Raw genomic sequence first — 15,046 nt, 5'->3', positions numbered from 1 at the left:
TACTTTTTTTTTTTACTATTATTTTTCCTGACATACTCCCATTTATCACCAGAACTATTGCCATTTAGTGCACCAAGTAGCTTACATGTCTCACTAGGACTGACTGCTGATTACCACACCAAGTCACCTAAAGGGCAGATTTGTCACCATGTCCCCACCATTGCTAATTAAATCCATATTAAAACACATAACATTTTAAAAGTATCACAAAATTATGAGCACATCGGAATCAACCAGAAATATTAGTCAACCTTGCCTTGGAACCTGAAACATGGACTTGCTAAACTCTATTGCACAACTAAAGAAATATCAAGTCACCACAGCGCACACACACACACACACACCTAATTTCTCCCTTCCTCTTCCAGCTCCATCTATTTTTCTTCCTCCTTCCTTCTACTCTTAAAATTTTCTATTCCTCTTTTCTTTTATAAATAATATTAATTTTTTGTCCCTTCCATTTTCTATCTAAATAATCCTAGTACTCTTCTTTCTTCCCCTTTCCATCCTTCTATTTAGATAACAAGAGTAGTATTCCTATTTTTCCCCTTATTCTTTTTCTATCTACTCTTTTATCTCCTTTCCATCCTTCTATTTAGATAACTATTGTGTTTTTCCCTCCTTCCATCCTTCATCTAGATTAAAATAGTACTTTTCTTTCTTCCTCCTTCAATATAGATAACAATAGTACCTATCTTGATAACAGCACTTTTCTTTCTTCCCCCTCCCTCATTCCACGGTTAGATAGTAATATAGGAGCCCCACTGTCTTCCTCCCATTTCCTCTCCCTACACACTGACCAAAGAGACTAACTTTCCTAGCAACCTCTAAAATTATCAACAGTACTCCTACACCTGAACAAATTACTTTCCAATCACTCCTGCACTACATCTACAGGCAGTACACAACCTTCATAACCGCCTGTCAATTCCCTATCACGCCACAACACACTAAAGAACCTTAAGACAATATTACTTCCACTACATTAACCTAACTGATGGAATGATTGACTATTATTTCACCCCAACACACTATCAGCCATATTCAAAGACGCCTTGCTCTCACTACGACAATTTTTAAACTCCCCATAGACAACTAGCAGGGTTTTCAAGACAGTTTCTCCTTATGAACAACTAGAAATCTTGCTAATTCATCAGCAGAACCATAAAAATACCCTTAAAAACATGAGTACCTTCAACTAGAGCCTTTGGAAATAGTCGTTGTGAGAGAGCAAAGCGTTTCTGAATACAGCTCTAAACTCTAAATAACTTACATAATGGTTAGCTTTCCTATATTCACCACTACACACCACCAATAACCTAAATAACAGATAGAGTGGTTAACTTCTATTATTTCACCATTATACACTATACTAATAATCTAAAATAATTTATAATACAGTACTTACTATTTCATCTCTAAACACTATACTAACAATCTAAATAACTCATAATTGCTAACTTTACCATTACATCTCTACAAACTATGCTAATAACCTCAATAACTGATAGAATGGCTGACTTTCCACCATTTTACCATGAAACGCTATGCTAATAATCCAAAATAACTTATATAATAACTAACTTTCCTAATTCCACCACCACACACCATTAATAACCTAACTGATAGAATGGTTAACTTTTCTATTATTTCACCAATACACTATCTTTTAAAACATCTTGCCAGGTACACTACACTAACAACCTAAATAACTAATATAACAGTTAACTTTTCTATTATTTCACGACACGCTACCTTTTAAAACATCCTGCATGATAGAATGAGACTGGCTCTACCTAAATACTCTCCTACTATTGATAGCATGATTATTACCCCATAGCTTACATAAACTCATATATTCCCCTACAATAGTGATATTAACCTTTCTATTCCCACATCTTAGCTAACAAGTGTGAGTAATTTCCTACAGCACACTAACTTTCCTATTAACCCCATACCTAAATAAACTTCAAATATTTTCCTAAAGCAGTAAGAATAATGTTTATTTCATCACCTCCATACCTAAATAAACTTAAACATTTTTCCTACAACATAAAACTTTCCTATTATCGATCCAGCTAAAGAATCATACGTTTTATTTTCCTACAGGTGAGTGAGACTAACTTTTACATTATCACACCTTAGCTAAATAAAACTTATGTATTTCCCCTAGTGCAGAATAACTTTCCTATCATCAAACCCACAGCTAAATGAACTTGCATATTTTCCTACAGCCAAGACTAACTCACTCCATAGCTACGTAAACTTCAACTATTTCCTTTCCAGCAGTGAGACTAACTTTTTATCATACCTAAACTAAATAAACTAATACAATTCTCTACTGCAGTCTAACTTTCCTATTATTACCACAGAGCTAAATAAACTTGTATATTTTCACTACAGCAGTCTAGCTTTCCTATTACTACCCTCACAGCTAAATAAAGTAACATTTTTCCCTACAGCAGAATGAAACTAACTTTATCTACCATCCCAGAGCTAAATAAACTTGTATATTTTTTTCCCCACAGTAGACTAACTTATCTATTTCTAATCTCATATCTAAATGAACGTCAAATATTTCCCTATTGCTGAGATTAACTTCTAGGTATATCACTTCAAATATTTTCCTTCCAGCAGTGAGACAAACTTTTTTTAATTACCACACCAAAGCTATATAAAACTTAAAATATTCTTCTACAGCCAGGTAAGAAGACAAGGTAAGAAAGAGTGAGACTAACTTTCCTAATACCACCCCATAGCTACTTGAATATTTCTCCACAGCAAACTAACTTCAAACTTCAAATATTTCCCTATAGCAGTGGGTCTAACTTTCCCTCCCCAGCACATGAACTACAAACCAAAACAACTTTCCTATCACTGCACCATGTTAGTCAACCAATATCCTACAAATAAAAGAACCTGGCAAACTTTCCTTGTTTTCCTGCCCTCAATAACCATAATCTGACTCAACAAGCACAGATTCACTAACACACACCACTCACCAATGCTTGAACACTCACCAAACACCATCATCACCACCTCATTAAAGACATCAGGTGGTGAATGTTACATAAGGTCGTAAAAGCTAAATATATATACTAAATTCTTCCACATTCACGTAAACACACTTAGGTAGATTATGTAACCCGAGTCTAGTAAATTTAACATGAAACACTCTTATTTCCTACTACCTAAGTACTACCAAACCTAATATTTCTGATGTATAATCCATGCACACTCACGCGAACACACGTATCTTAATTACGTAACCTAAGAGTAGTAATTTAACACGTAACATTTCATTATTACCTAACCTAACAATTTCACACTTCATCCTCACACATTCACGCAGATTGAGCTGAATTATGTAACCTTTCAGAACTCTTAACACTCAACTATCCCCCTAACAATTCAACACAACGCACTAATATTCTCCCCTCCCGTAGCTAACCTAACAATTTCCCACCTCACCCCACCACTCTCCCCGAAAGTCCCGCACATAACACTATAATCCCTTTACACGGGGCCTCAACCTCCCCTCCACCCCGCCCCTACCCTCCCGGCAAGCCACGCCACGCCACGCCACGCCACGCCAAGCCAAGCCACACCCTCCCCGTACTACCCATACACCACATGCATCTATAAATAAATGAAGATACACCAGCTAGCACCAAACATCCGGTTAAGTACACCAGTTACCCGGCCGTCAGCACACTAGTTCGGTTAACTGTGGTAAGGGTATACCATAACCACATCCGGTTAAGCGAGGTGCACCGCAAATCCGGTTAACCAAGGGCACGGGTCGCCGCACACATCCGGTTAACACGAACAGGTAAATCACAGGTAACTCTAGAACGGTGTAAGTCTTCACAGGTGAGATGAAGTACAAGTGAAGGGAATAAAGTCAAGTGCGAGAGAAGTACAAGTTAAACTCACTTGAAGTCACCGAGAGAGAAGTACAAGTGAAGCGAGTGAGGTGAGGTGCGCGTTAAGTTGTGAGAGCCAGACAGCACGTGAAGGAAAGACGGCAGGAGGGGGAGAAATAACCGATTCATCACAAAGAAATCACTGCGCGTCGGTTACTTTCACACACACGCACACACACACTAAGCACAAACACAAGCAAACACATGCAAAACGCCAGACTACACTACAAACCCCCCACAAAACCCGATACAAAACTTTAAGCTAAGTTAAGAAACACCAAAGTACAAAAAAAAAGGAAGTTTGGGTTTGAGTGTTAAATTCTACCAAGCCACGGGAAGCCTGAGGGGAGAACTGACTCACATTACTGGCTGGAGCATGAACAGCTCGACCGACACGGCAGGAAGACAAGTTTTTTTTTCTTTCTCGTTTTTCTAAGTCGCGCTCTCGTCAGTCACCAAACACGCGGATTCAGATTCTCACTAAGTCCAAACGTGAGACAGAGCAGCGGCACCGTGGACTGGCGGCGGCGTGGACAAGAACATCACGGAGGGGGTAACGACAGCAGCAGCACGAGGAGGAGGAGGAGGAGTAGCAGGCGAAGTAGCAGGCGAAGGAAGATGAGGTGATGGTGGTGGCGGCGGCGGTGGCCAGGCCCAGACAAAGACGCATGACTCTCTACACCATAAACCACACGCCAGCCCGCCCGCCGCCTACTTAATACTATCACAGCACAACACACGCGCCAACCCGGCTCTCCACGCGTACAAATATACAAACTCCCTGCTGCACTGCGTTAAAAGGTACAAAAAGACGCGCTCACGCCGGCCAGCCTGTCGCGTCCACCTCCGCCAGAGTAATAAATTAAGACGGACCGGCCCGCGGGATGTGGCCGGGAGGCTGCCTAAGAAATGGACGCCTTTCGCTCTTTCTTTGTCCCAGCGGCGGCGGCGGCGGGACCCACCAAAAGATGCCATCACCACCAGCCCCACCACACCTCTCTCCACCACAAATAAACCCAAACACCACACCTGCCTTCCTGCACCCTCGCCCTCGCCGCCCACGCCTCCTGCAGGGCCAGTCCTCCTCCCAGGGGCGTTTAACAGACGGGGCAAAGGGCGTAAGTTAAGACGGGGACATAAAATAACTCGCCTGCAACTCTTCCCGCGTCCCTCCCGGCAACGGGCGCCGCCAAACACCCGAATCCCGGAACACCTCACCCAAACTTCCTTTTTCCCCTTAAAAACCCAACTAATTCCTTAAAACACGGGCCCAAATATACGCCAGGCCGACCCCCGCGGGATAACTCAGCTATGGGCACACCCGAGGGGCGCGGACAGGGCGTAGGGCCGGAGCTACGGGGGGAAATAAATCATACTCACATATCACAGCCAGACAGGAACGTGCAAATGGCGGGAACGAGCGGGCGTGACGCGGCCGTGACGTCATCAATCAATACCGCCCAGGGACTGCACCTTTCAAACTCAACTATTTTTACTTATCTATCACATCTAAATGATCATAAAGGGCAAAATTAAAATATATTTTATCATCCATCATACTCATCTAATGTTTCTATGGTCTCAACACGGGGATTGAGAGCGTGTTTCTGATATACATCGAATTTGAATGCCGTTATTCAACGTTTCCATATCAGCTATGTGGAATGATATAATATTTTTAGCTTTTGTATGAGAAGAATTATGTTTTCAAATCATGTTCTTGAATAGATTCCTGACGGTTGAGAACACGGCGGGAGTTTTGAAAGATGTCTTACTCTTTTGGCGGGTTTTTCGAAATTCTAATTGTCGCCATGCAACTCATTGCAGGGCAATATTTTTTCTTTCACGTGAGTCCATCTTCTCCCATAAGCACTTCATTTTAACACAGAAAGCTAAAATAAACTAATCTATTGCGCGTACAACCATACAGAAGGCTATGGCTTAGTTTTTTTTTTGCGCCGCTGCAAAGTTTCTACCTAAGTTTCCACAACTCACTTTAATATGACGCGCGCTTTTTGAAAATGAAAAAAACGGAAGTAAAAAAAAACTTTCATCCAATATGCTGCGTTCAATGGCTTCACACGCCATTCAGTGAAACCTACATTTTCTTCTTGCCCACCAGTATCTCCACAATGGATACCAATGCATTCATCATCAAACTATGTAAAAGACTGATAGATTAAGTATTTTTCAGTATGTTACTACGTGCTTTCATTTAGACATTTATTTTCCGTGTGTGTATTTACCTGTTGTAGTTAAATACACACACGGAAAATAGATGTCTAAATGAAAGCACGTAGTAACATACTGAAAAATACTTAATCTATCAGTCTTTACATAGTTTGATGATGAATGCATTGGTATCCATTGTGGAGACACTGGTGGGCAAGAAGAAAATGTCGATTTCACTGAATTTTCCGTGTGTGTGTGTGTGTGTGTGTGTGTGTGTGTTAATAATATATTTTGTGTTTACATACATACCTGCAATGATGATCAAAAGCTTCGTTCGTGTAGAAACAGAAATGATTTAGAAAATACGTAATAGAGTTAAGAAAAAAATAAAGTAGTCTAGATAATAAAAAAAAAAAAAGGTAAGCAAGAGAACATGTAAAATTTAACTCTAACTTAGCTGTGACTTCTCAAATCTGAAAAAAAAAAAATACTCTTGAGACACCCCTGACAAAAAAAGGCGGGAAGGAAGAGTTCGTTATGAAGCCTTTATCGACTCATTTCAGTAAAGTAAAACCAACTAAGATTATTCCAAGGTGGCAATAGGTGTCATATGTTACCTCTGCCAGGGGAGTGACGACTATAACTGCGTCACCCGGCCGAGACAGAACATACGGGGGAACAAAATGTAAGGCGGGAAGAGGAGAGGGAAGAGGAACATCATTAAACCACACTTGTTTCAAAATATATAGAAAAAAAGAAAAATGGATAGAGGAAGAAAATGGAATAGAGAAAAATTAAAACAGACGAACCATCAGCTTTGTACAACCATATTTGCTGTATGAAAAGACATCCCTCTTATTATTTTTTTCCTTTAGTTCGTCTAACTTGAATCCTAATAGACTTGTACTTGTCTTTTGTTAATACTGAGAATTTGAGATTATCATATTGAAGAGAGAGAGAGAGAGAGAGAGAGAGAGAGAGAGAGAGAGAGTTATAGCTAATGTATAATCTTGGCTAATTAGTAGATGAAACACGTACTTTTTACTATTATGGGACTATAATCGTATTCTTTTCATACTTGTACCCAGATGAGTAATGGAATATTCGGCAATAGCAATGAAAGGAGTTAACAGGAGTAATGGTGAGGTAAGGTTGGGCTGGCAGGCCTTATTAACCATCTTCCTCTGTCCCTTCTCCCCTGTTCGAAATCATAACGTTCTTACTTATTCGGGTTTTATTTTACTGAGTTCTCTTCAGATATTCAACCTAGCTCCTCAGGCAAGCTCCTTTTTCATCATCATATATTTGCTTTTTATTCGACTTGTCTTTCAATGGTACGTGTTTCATCATCATTAGTATTCCGGGGATAGCAAACTTTGGAACGCCCTGCCTGCTGCTGGATTTTCTACCGCCTATGCCGTCAACTGTTTTAGGGAGGGAGATTTCAAGACACTTCATCCTCTAGTTTTTGGATAGTTACTTGGTTCAACTTTTTTAGGTTTATACTGAAACTTCAATAAGGCATTTTCTATTTTTTTCCTTCTGATCTCGGTAGAACTTACATAATACAAACAAACAGAAGGGATACGTTTCTATGCAAGTAAAAGGGAACGCTATTACAAAGACTCCTGTGTTTAGAGCTAGGTATTGCTTTCAGTAGAAACTATGTAATACATTCTGGGGGAAGATAACAGCGAAGAAAAGTGTTAGGAGAAGACAAAAGTGAAGGAAATTAAGAGAGTTTGGGAAGACAGTAGTGAAGGAAAAAGAGTTTAGGAAGACAGCAGTGAAGGAAAGAGAGTTAGGGAAGACAGCAGTGAAGGAAAGAGAGCTGGGATAAGACAGTAGTGAAGGAAAGAGAGTTTGGGAAGACAGCAGTGAAGGAAAGAGAGTTCGGGGAAGACATCAGTGAAGGAAAGAGAGCTAGGAGAAGACAGCAGTGAAGGAAAGAGAGTCTGGGAAGACAGCAGTGAAGGAAAGAGAGGTGAGGGAAAGTAAGGAAGCGCCGTTGGAAAGACTAGCTACTGTGTTTACATCCCGCATCGTGCCAGTGATAGGTAAACTGGTTACCAAACATCTTCACTATTTCATTCAAGCTGTTTGTGTTGAGTGCCAATTCTGTCAGCACTAGGTGAGTAAATTGAGGTGTTAGCCAGGTGCAGTCAGGTGAAAATCGTTTTATGGGGTGATAGACACTAATATCCCGTGTCACTTTTTTTTTTCCCCCCATCTGTCACTCACGCAATACATGTTTATTACCGGACTTCAATTACCTTCTTATTTAATTGTCAGCTACAGTGTTTCCATGGTGTAAGTGACTCGGAATCATTACTATAGTTCCCGTGACACACTTAGTATTGCAGCTGTCACTCACGTCATTTATATAACCGTTTCATTACCTGTGTTGCTTTTTCGTTATTAAATGACCTGGTATAATGTCTGGACGCTGCAGCCTGCACTGGGTCACCATTGTCAGGACTAAGGCACCGTGCATTATGTGTATCCATTATTGCACAATGTGTGGTAACGACCCGCCATACCACTGTACTGTAAAGATGCCCGTTATTATTTGAATATCATGACTAATACACGTAGTGGGGACAATTTATAGTTTTCTGACGTGGCTTGTGTGTGTGTTACTCTGGTGAGACATGTAGTGAGTTGATTGACGTTCTACATCATTTCTGTTGCTAATGGAAGTTTTCAAGTTATGACTTTTCAACCTCTTGTCCCTAACAATCTTGGAGGATCTGAGGGAAATTGTGGTTTTTGGGTGGGAGAACAATGAAGTGAGATTATGATGTTGAGTTTAGTTATTGACCCGTGATCGTTGGCAATGCTGCTGTCCAATAATACAGCAACGTATGTAGCTGTTGCTGCTGCTGTCACCATCAAACATGTAATTTATATATTTTCATAGATTTTTTTTGTGATTTTTTTTTTTTTTTCATTTCCGACCTCTTCTGAAATTCACATTACTTTAACTTTTTGGGTATGATTAGACAATTTTCTTTGCATTAGGAAGGGTCTATGGAGTTCTTCACTATTCTAATTCCCACATACGTAATTTCTTAAGTTGTAGAAAAATTGCAAAATAGTAACCAGAATGAATATGAAAATGCATCATAGTACTGAAGAGGTTAATTACTAGTGTTGTGTTTCCCTCACCCAGAAGAAGCCCAGAGTGTTGCCCAGCGGCCTGAGGTGCTGGTGGTCAGTGTGGTGTGTTGGTGTTTGTGTCACCATCATTGCTGTCTCATTTGTAACCAGTGTTGCTCTTCCTTTACCCACAGATTGGAAGTGCTGACTGAGGGGTCAAGATGCCACCTCAATGGGGCACAGGTAAACCACAGTGCCACTCTCACACTCACACACACACACACATACACACACATACACACAGAAAAAAAAGGCTACATAAATTAATAAATAAAATAAAGATAGGGAGGTAGAACAACATGAACAGAAATCTTTTCCCGTAAGTCACAACTAGGTAAACACACACACACACACACACACACACACACACACACACACACACACACACACACACACACACACACACACACACACACACACACGGCCCGGTAGCTCAGTGGTTAGAGCGCTGGCTTCAAGCCAGATGACCGGGTTCGATTCCCCGGCCGGGTGGAGATATTTGGGTGTGTCTCCTTTCACGTGTAGCCCCTGTTCACCTAGCAGTGAGTAGGTACGGGATGTAAATCGAGGAGTTGTGACCTTGTTGTCCCGGTGTGTGGTGTGTGCCTGGTCTCAGACCTATCCCAAGATCGGAAATAATGAGCTCTGAGCTCGTTCCGTAGGGTAACGTCTGGCTGTCTCGTCAGAGACTGCAGCAGATCAAACAGTGAAACACACACACACACACACACACATACACACACACACAGAGGAACTGGATACTACTGTAATTTCATGCTCCTCTCCGTTTGATCATCACTGAAAAATTTATAACACAACTAACTAAGCTAAAGTAAATTCCATACAACTAACTGACTAAACACTCCTTGAATTAAACACGAAACAATTGACAACAACACATCTGAAGTGAAATAAACACACCTTCGATCTTTTAGCGATTTCTTCTTTTTTTTGTTACGAGTTACTGTCTCTCTTACACACATACACAACAAAATAGAGATAGATACATGATAAGAGGATAATAAATAGATGAGTGGATAAAAATAACTAAATGAAAATTAATGAATAGATAAATGAATAAATGAATTAAAAAGAAAAATAGAATAGAGAAAAAACACCATAATTTAAACCTGAAATTATAATTTTCCTTTCTATCTTTCTTCCTTTCTTTCTTTCTTTCTTTCTTTCTTTCTTTCTTTCTTTCTTTCTTCCTTTCTTTTGTTCTTTTCTTTCCTTCTCTATCTCTTTCTCTCTATCTTTTGTTTGTTTCTTTCTTTCTTTTGTTATTTTCTTTCCCTCTCTACTTTTTTTCTTCCTCCTCCTCCTCCTCCTCCCTCCCTCCCTCCCTCTCTCTCTCTCTCTCTCTCTCTCTCTCTCTCTCTCTCTCTCTCTCTCTCTCTCTCTCTCTCTCTCTCTCTCTCTCTCTCTCTCTCCCCCCCCTCTCTTGCCTTCCCCCTTCCTCCCTCCCTCCACTTTCCCTTCAGGAGAGGATGACTGCCCCCGCTTGACGTCCTTCCTGCGGGCCCATGCCAACGTCAGCCGCAGACAGGATGGCAAGGGGGACTATGACCTGGCCCTCATACTGGCCACCAAGAGGGAGCTGCGGAGGAAGAGGGCGCTGTGAGTGTGTTAGATTAGGGGTGTGGTTGGGGTGGGTTTGGGGGGTTCTTGTTTTGAATTGGGGTTGTGTTGGGTGTGTTCTGGTTAGGTTAGGTTGGGTTTGACGGGGGGGTGTGGTTTTAAATTGGGGTTGTGTTGGGGGTATTCTGGTTAGGTTAGGTTGTTTGAGGGGGGGTGTGGTTTTAAATTGGGGTTGGGTTGGGGGTGTTCTTGTTTTGAATTGGGGTTGGGTTTGGTTGGGTTGGTTTAGCTTACATTAGGTTAGGGTTGGGGTGGCCACTTAGGTTAGTTCAGGTTATAGTTAAGTTATTTATTTATTTAATTTATCTATTTATTTTTTGGTAAGGTTGTTAGATTATTTTTTTTGGGGGGTTGGGTTAGGTTAGGTAATGTTGGATTCCTCTATATGGTTTTTGGGTTGGATTGAGTTGGGTTAGGATTGGGTTTTGTGTTGGTTTCACTTAGGTAGGTTGGGTTGGGATTGGCTGTTCATTTTATTTCATTTTTTTTTCTATTTATTTATTTAATTTTTTTTTTTTGAGGGTGGAAATTGGTTGGGTAAGATGAGGTTTGGTGTTTGGAAATTAGGTTAGGTTAGTGTGAAATAAAAAAAAGACTAGGTTTAAGGTTAGGTTAGGTTGCGTTGGTGGTGGTATGGGTAGGTTAGGTTAGGATAAGTTGGATTAAGTTATTTTGTGTTGTCATTTGGGTTATAATGTCAGGTTAGCTTAGGTTACTGTTACATTTTCTTTTTCTTTCCCATTAAATTTTCATTATGTGTTAAAAGAGCAACAAAAAAATCTTAATAAATATACACATTACCACTATTCCATCTCTCTCTACCATCATCATCATCATCATCATCATCATCATCATCATCATCATCATCATCATCATCATCATCACCACCACCACCACCACCACCACCACCACACCACCACCACCACCACCACCACCACCACAACTACTACTATTTCACCCTCTCCCTCTCCCTTTTCCTCTACCCCTCCTGTCTAACCCTTCCCCCCATGGGTACAGGCGGAGTGGGGTCACCTGGAGTCGCATCAAGAGGGCGGTGGAGAGAATGGGTCACGCACTCAACCTCAACCTGGACTGTTACCTGCGAGAAGTGTGGGAGGTGGCCAGGCAGGTGAGAGAGAGAGAGAGAGAGAGAGAGAGAGAGAGAGAGAGAGAGAGAGAGAGAGGTGGATGAAAGTAAGAGAAAGAAGAGAATGGACACAAGAATGAACAAGCAAAAAGAAAATAATTAAAAGAAAGAAAGGAAAGAAAACTATGTCATGAAATTAAGAAGACAAAAATATGCAAAACTTAGAGAGAGAGAGAGAGAGAGAGAGAGAGAGAGAGAGAGAGAGAGAGAGAGAGAGACCAGTCCTTCCACCTAGTAATTCTTATGGTATGGTTAACTCAGGTTAGGTTAGGTTAGGTTAAAGCCCTCCCACCTAAAAAAACCTCCACAAACCTCCTCCTCCTCCTCCTCCTCCTCTTCTCCTTTTTCTTCTTGTTCTTGTTCTCCTCTTTGTTCTTGTTCTCTTTCTTATCCTCCTCCTCCTCCTCCTCCTCCTCCTCCTCCTCCTCCTTCTCCTCCGTCTCCTCCTGCAGGTGGCGCCAGAGCTGGACACGCGAGAGGAGGCTGCGGCCCTGCTCTTCACCTCCTCACACCCTGCAGAGGAGGCTGTCCCTTCAGTGCGCGCCAGGGCCACACTCCGACGCACACTGGGAGACGTACATGTGCACCTCCTGGACCGTGCACATAAGGTGAGTTGTGTGTGTGTGTGTTTATGTGGGTGGGAGAGAGAGAGAGAGAGAGAGAGAGAGAGAGAGAGAGAGAGAGAGAATGTGTGATTGTGTATTTGTGCGTGTGTGAGAGTGAGAGAGAGAGAGTTAGAGTGTGTGAGGGAAAGAGGAAATGTGCATGCATATCTGAAAGAGAGAGAATGTGTGTGTGTGTGTGTGTTTGTGTATGAGAGAGAGAGAGAGAGAGAGAGAGAGTGACTGAGGGAGTGTATTTACCTAGTTGTATTGTACAGGGTTGGAGTGGGGCTCATAGTGTCCTGTCTCCATATCTCCATTTATCCAATTTTTCCTTAAAGTTATGCACACTATGTGCATAACTATGCTAGAAGAGAGAGAGAGAGAGAGAGAGAGAGAGAGAGAGAGAGAGAGAGAGAGAGAGAGAGAGAGAGAGAAACACATACAAGAAAGTAAGGGAATATATGTGTATGTGTGTGTATGTGTATGTGTGTGTTCATGCATTTACTTTCTAGTAATATGAGATACACACACACACACACACACACACACACACACACACACACACACACACACACACACACACACACACACACACACACACACACACACCTGGTGTGCCTGGTCTCAGGCCTATCCGAAGATCGGAAATAATGAGCTCTGAGCTCGTTCTGTAGAGTAACGTCTGGCTGTCTCGTCAGAGACTGCAGCAGATCAGATCAAACAGTGAATTACACACACACACACACACACACACACACTGGAGAATCTTGGATATGAGACTGAGGAAGTGGTTCATAACCCAGAAAAGTACAGCAAGAAAGGACTAAAGAAACTTACATATGAGCGAAATGTAATGTATTCCAACATAAATGGAGTGATATCGGGGATTTTAGAACTCAACGATTACTTGAGGGACAAGAACCCAGATATTGTGGGTCTTACTGAAACAAAACTGAGAGAGGGAGAAGACCTGATGAAGGTTGGAGAAGGAAATATAACGTTTGGAAAAGAAATAGAGTAGGTAAGATGGGAGGAGGAGTGATGTTGCTGGTTAAAAAGATATAAAGGTGGATCAAGTGAAAAAGGTATGGGAAAGGCAGAAGTGCTAAAGATCAGAGCAGAAACTAATGAAGGAAAAAAGAGGCACTACATAGTGGTGTACGTACCACCTAAGACAAATGCATGGTCAGTACAGGAATATGAAGAAATGATAAGTGATACAGGAACATGTCTGGAAGAAATGTTGGGTGGCTGTGAACGAACTATAATGATGGGAGATTTTAATTGTAAAGAGGTGTGTTGGGAGGACTGGTCAATGGAAGGATCAGAGACAACATGGGGAAATACACTATTGACACTGGCAATGGAAAATGTGTTAACTCAGTGGGTCAAAGAAGATACTAGGTTTGGAGGAGAGGGAGCATCGTCAAGACTGGACTTGGTCTTTAGTACAGAGCCAATGGTCATTGAGGAGATGAGGGTGGAGTGCCCTTTAGCAAAGAGTGATCATGCAGTTTTGGAGTTCAAGGTGATAGATGAAGAGAAATCTAGAAGAAATGAAGAATATAAAGTGGGAAGATGGAATTATGCCAAGACAGATTTTGGAAACCTAAAGAAATTCTTTCAAGAGACAAATTGGATGAAATTCAAGAGTGCTAAGGAGCAAATGAAAAGTGGAAGGAATTTATAAAAATATACAAAGAAGGTGAGAAAAATTTGTACCAATAAGACAACATAGAGAAGTTGGAAAGCAGGACTGGTTTAACGATAGATGTGAAAAGGCTAGAACAAGAAAAGAGGATGCATGGAAGAGGTGGAGAAGGAAAAGACGGATTAAGCAGTGGGAAAGTTACAAAAGAGCAAGAAATGAATATGTGTTGATTAGAAGAGAAGAAAGAAAGAAACAAGAAAAGGATATAATTGATAAATGTAAAGACCAACCAAGGCTTTTTACAGACATGTGAACAACAACATCAAAAATAGAGAAAGTATTGAAAGTTTAGAAGTAAATGGAGTATGCAGTGAAGATCCCAGGAAATGGCAGAGGCTATGAATGGATGCTTTCGGAAGGTATTCACAAAGGAGACTGCTTTTGACAAACCACTGGTAATGGAACAGAAAGGGATTATGAAGGAGTTTCAAGTAACTGTGGAGGAGATCAAGAACATGATGGGGAGTTTAGAAGTGAGAAAAGCTGTGGGACCTGATGGGGTATCAGGATGGATTTTAAGAGAATGCAGGGAGCAATTGGCAGAAAAAGTTTGTGAAGTAATTGATGCCTCATTAAGGGAAGGTGTAGTGCCCCAAGACTGGAAAAGAGCTAACATTGTCCCAATCTATAAATCAGGTAACAAGAGAGACCCATTGAACTATAGACCAGTGTCACTTACAAGTGT

General features: G+C 41.1%; 2 protein-coding genes across 6 annotated transcripts in view; one reads left to right on the top strand and one right to left on the bottom strand.

The window, feature by feature from the left end:
- LOC123518622 (broad-complex core protein isoforms 1/2/3/4/5-like) overlaps nucleotides 1-5,387 on the bottom strand; it is a 101,271-nt gene extending 95,884 nt beyond the window's left edge. For 3 of the 5 annotated variants that reach the window (XM_045279534.1, XM_045279549.1, XM_045279566.1), the window contains exon 1: nucleotides 5,307-5,387. In XM_045279534.1, the coding sequence (XP_045135469.1) occupies nucleotides 5,307-5,373 (67 nt within the window). In that variant the 5' untranslated portion in view covers nucleotides 5,374-5,387. Of the gene's footprint in view, nucleotides 1-4,287; nucleotides 5,187-5,306 lie in introns of those variants that run through there. The other 2 variants (XM_045279542.1, XM_045279558.1) reach the window with 2 other exon arrangements.
- Nucleotides 5,388-8,048: 2,661 nt separating this feature from the next.
- LOC123517777 (activating signal cointegrator 1 complex subunit 3-like) overlaps nucleotides 8,049-15,046 on the top strand; it is an 84,788-nt gene continuing 77,790 nt past the window's right edge. The window contains 5 exon segments of the mRNA XM_045278234.1: nucleotides 8,049-8,155; nucleotides 9,392-9,440; nucleotides 10,742-10,877; nucleotides 11,916-12,027; nucleotides 12,498-12,653. Coding sequence (XP_045134169.1) covers nucleotides 9,419-9,440; nucleotides 10,742-10,877; nucleotides 11,916-12,027; nucleotides 12,498-12,653 — 426 coding nt within the window. The 5' untranslated portion in view covers nucleotides 8,049-8,155; nucleotides 9,392-9,418.

This window comes from Portunus trituberculatus, chromosome 6 (genome assembly GCF_017591435.1).
Source record: "Portunus trituberculatus isolate SZX2019 chromosome 6, ASM1759143v1, whole genome shotgun sequence".
Lineage (NCBI taxonomy): Eukaryota > Metazoa > Arthropoda > Malacostraca > Decapoda > Portunidae > Portunus > Portunus trituberculatus.
Note: the sequence above shows the minus strand (reverse complement) of the source record. Positions and strands in the feature narration are given on the sequence as shown.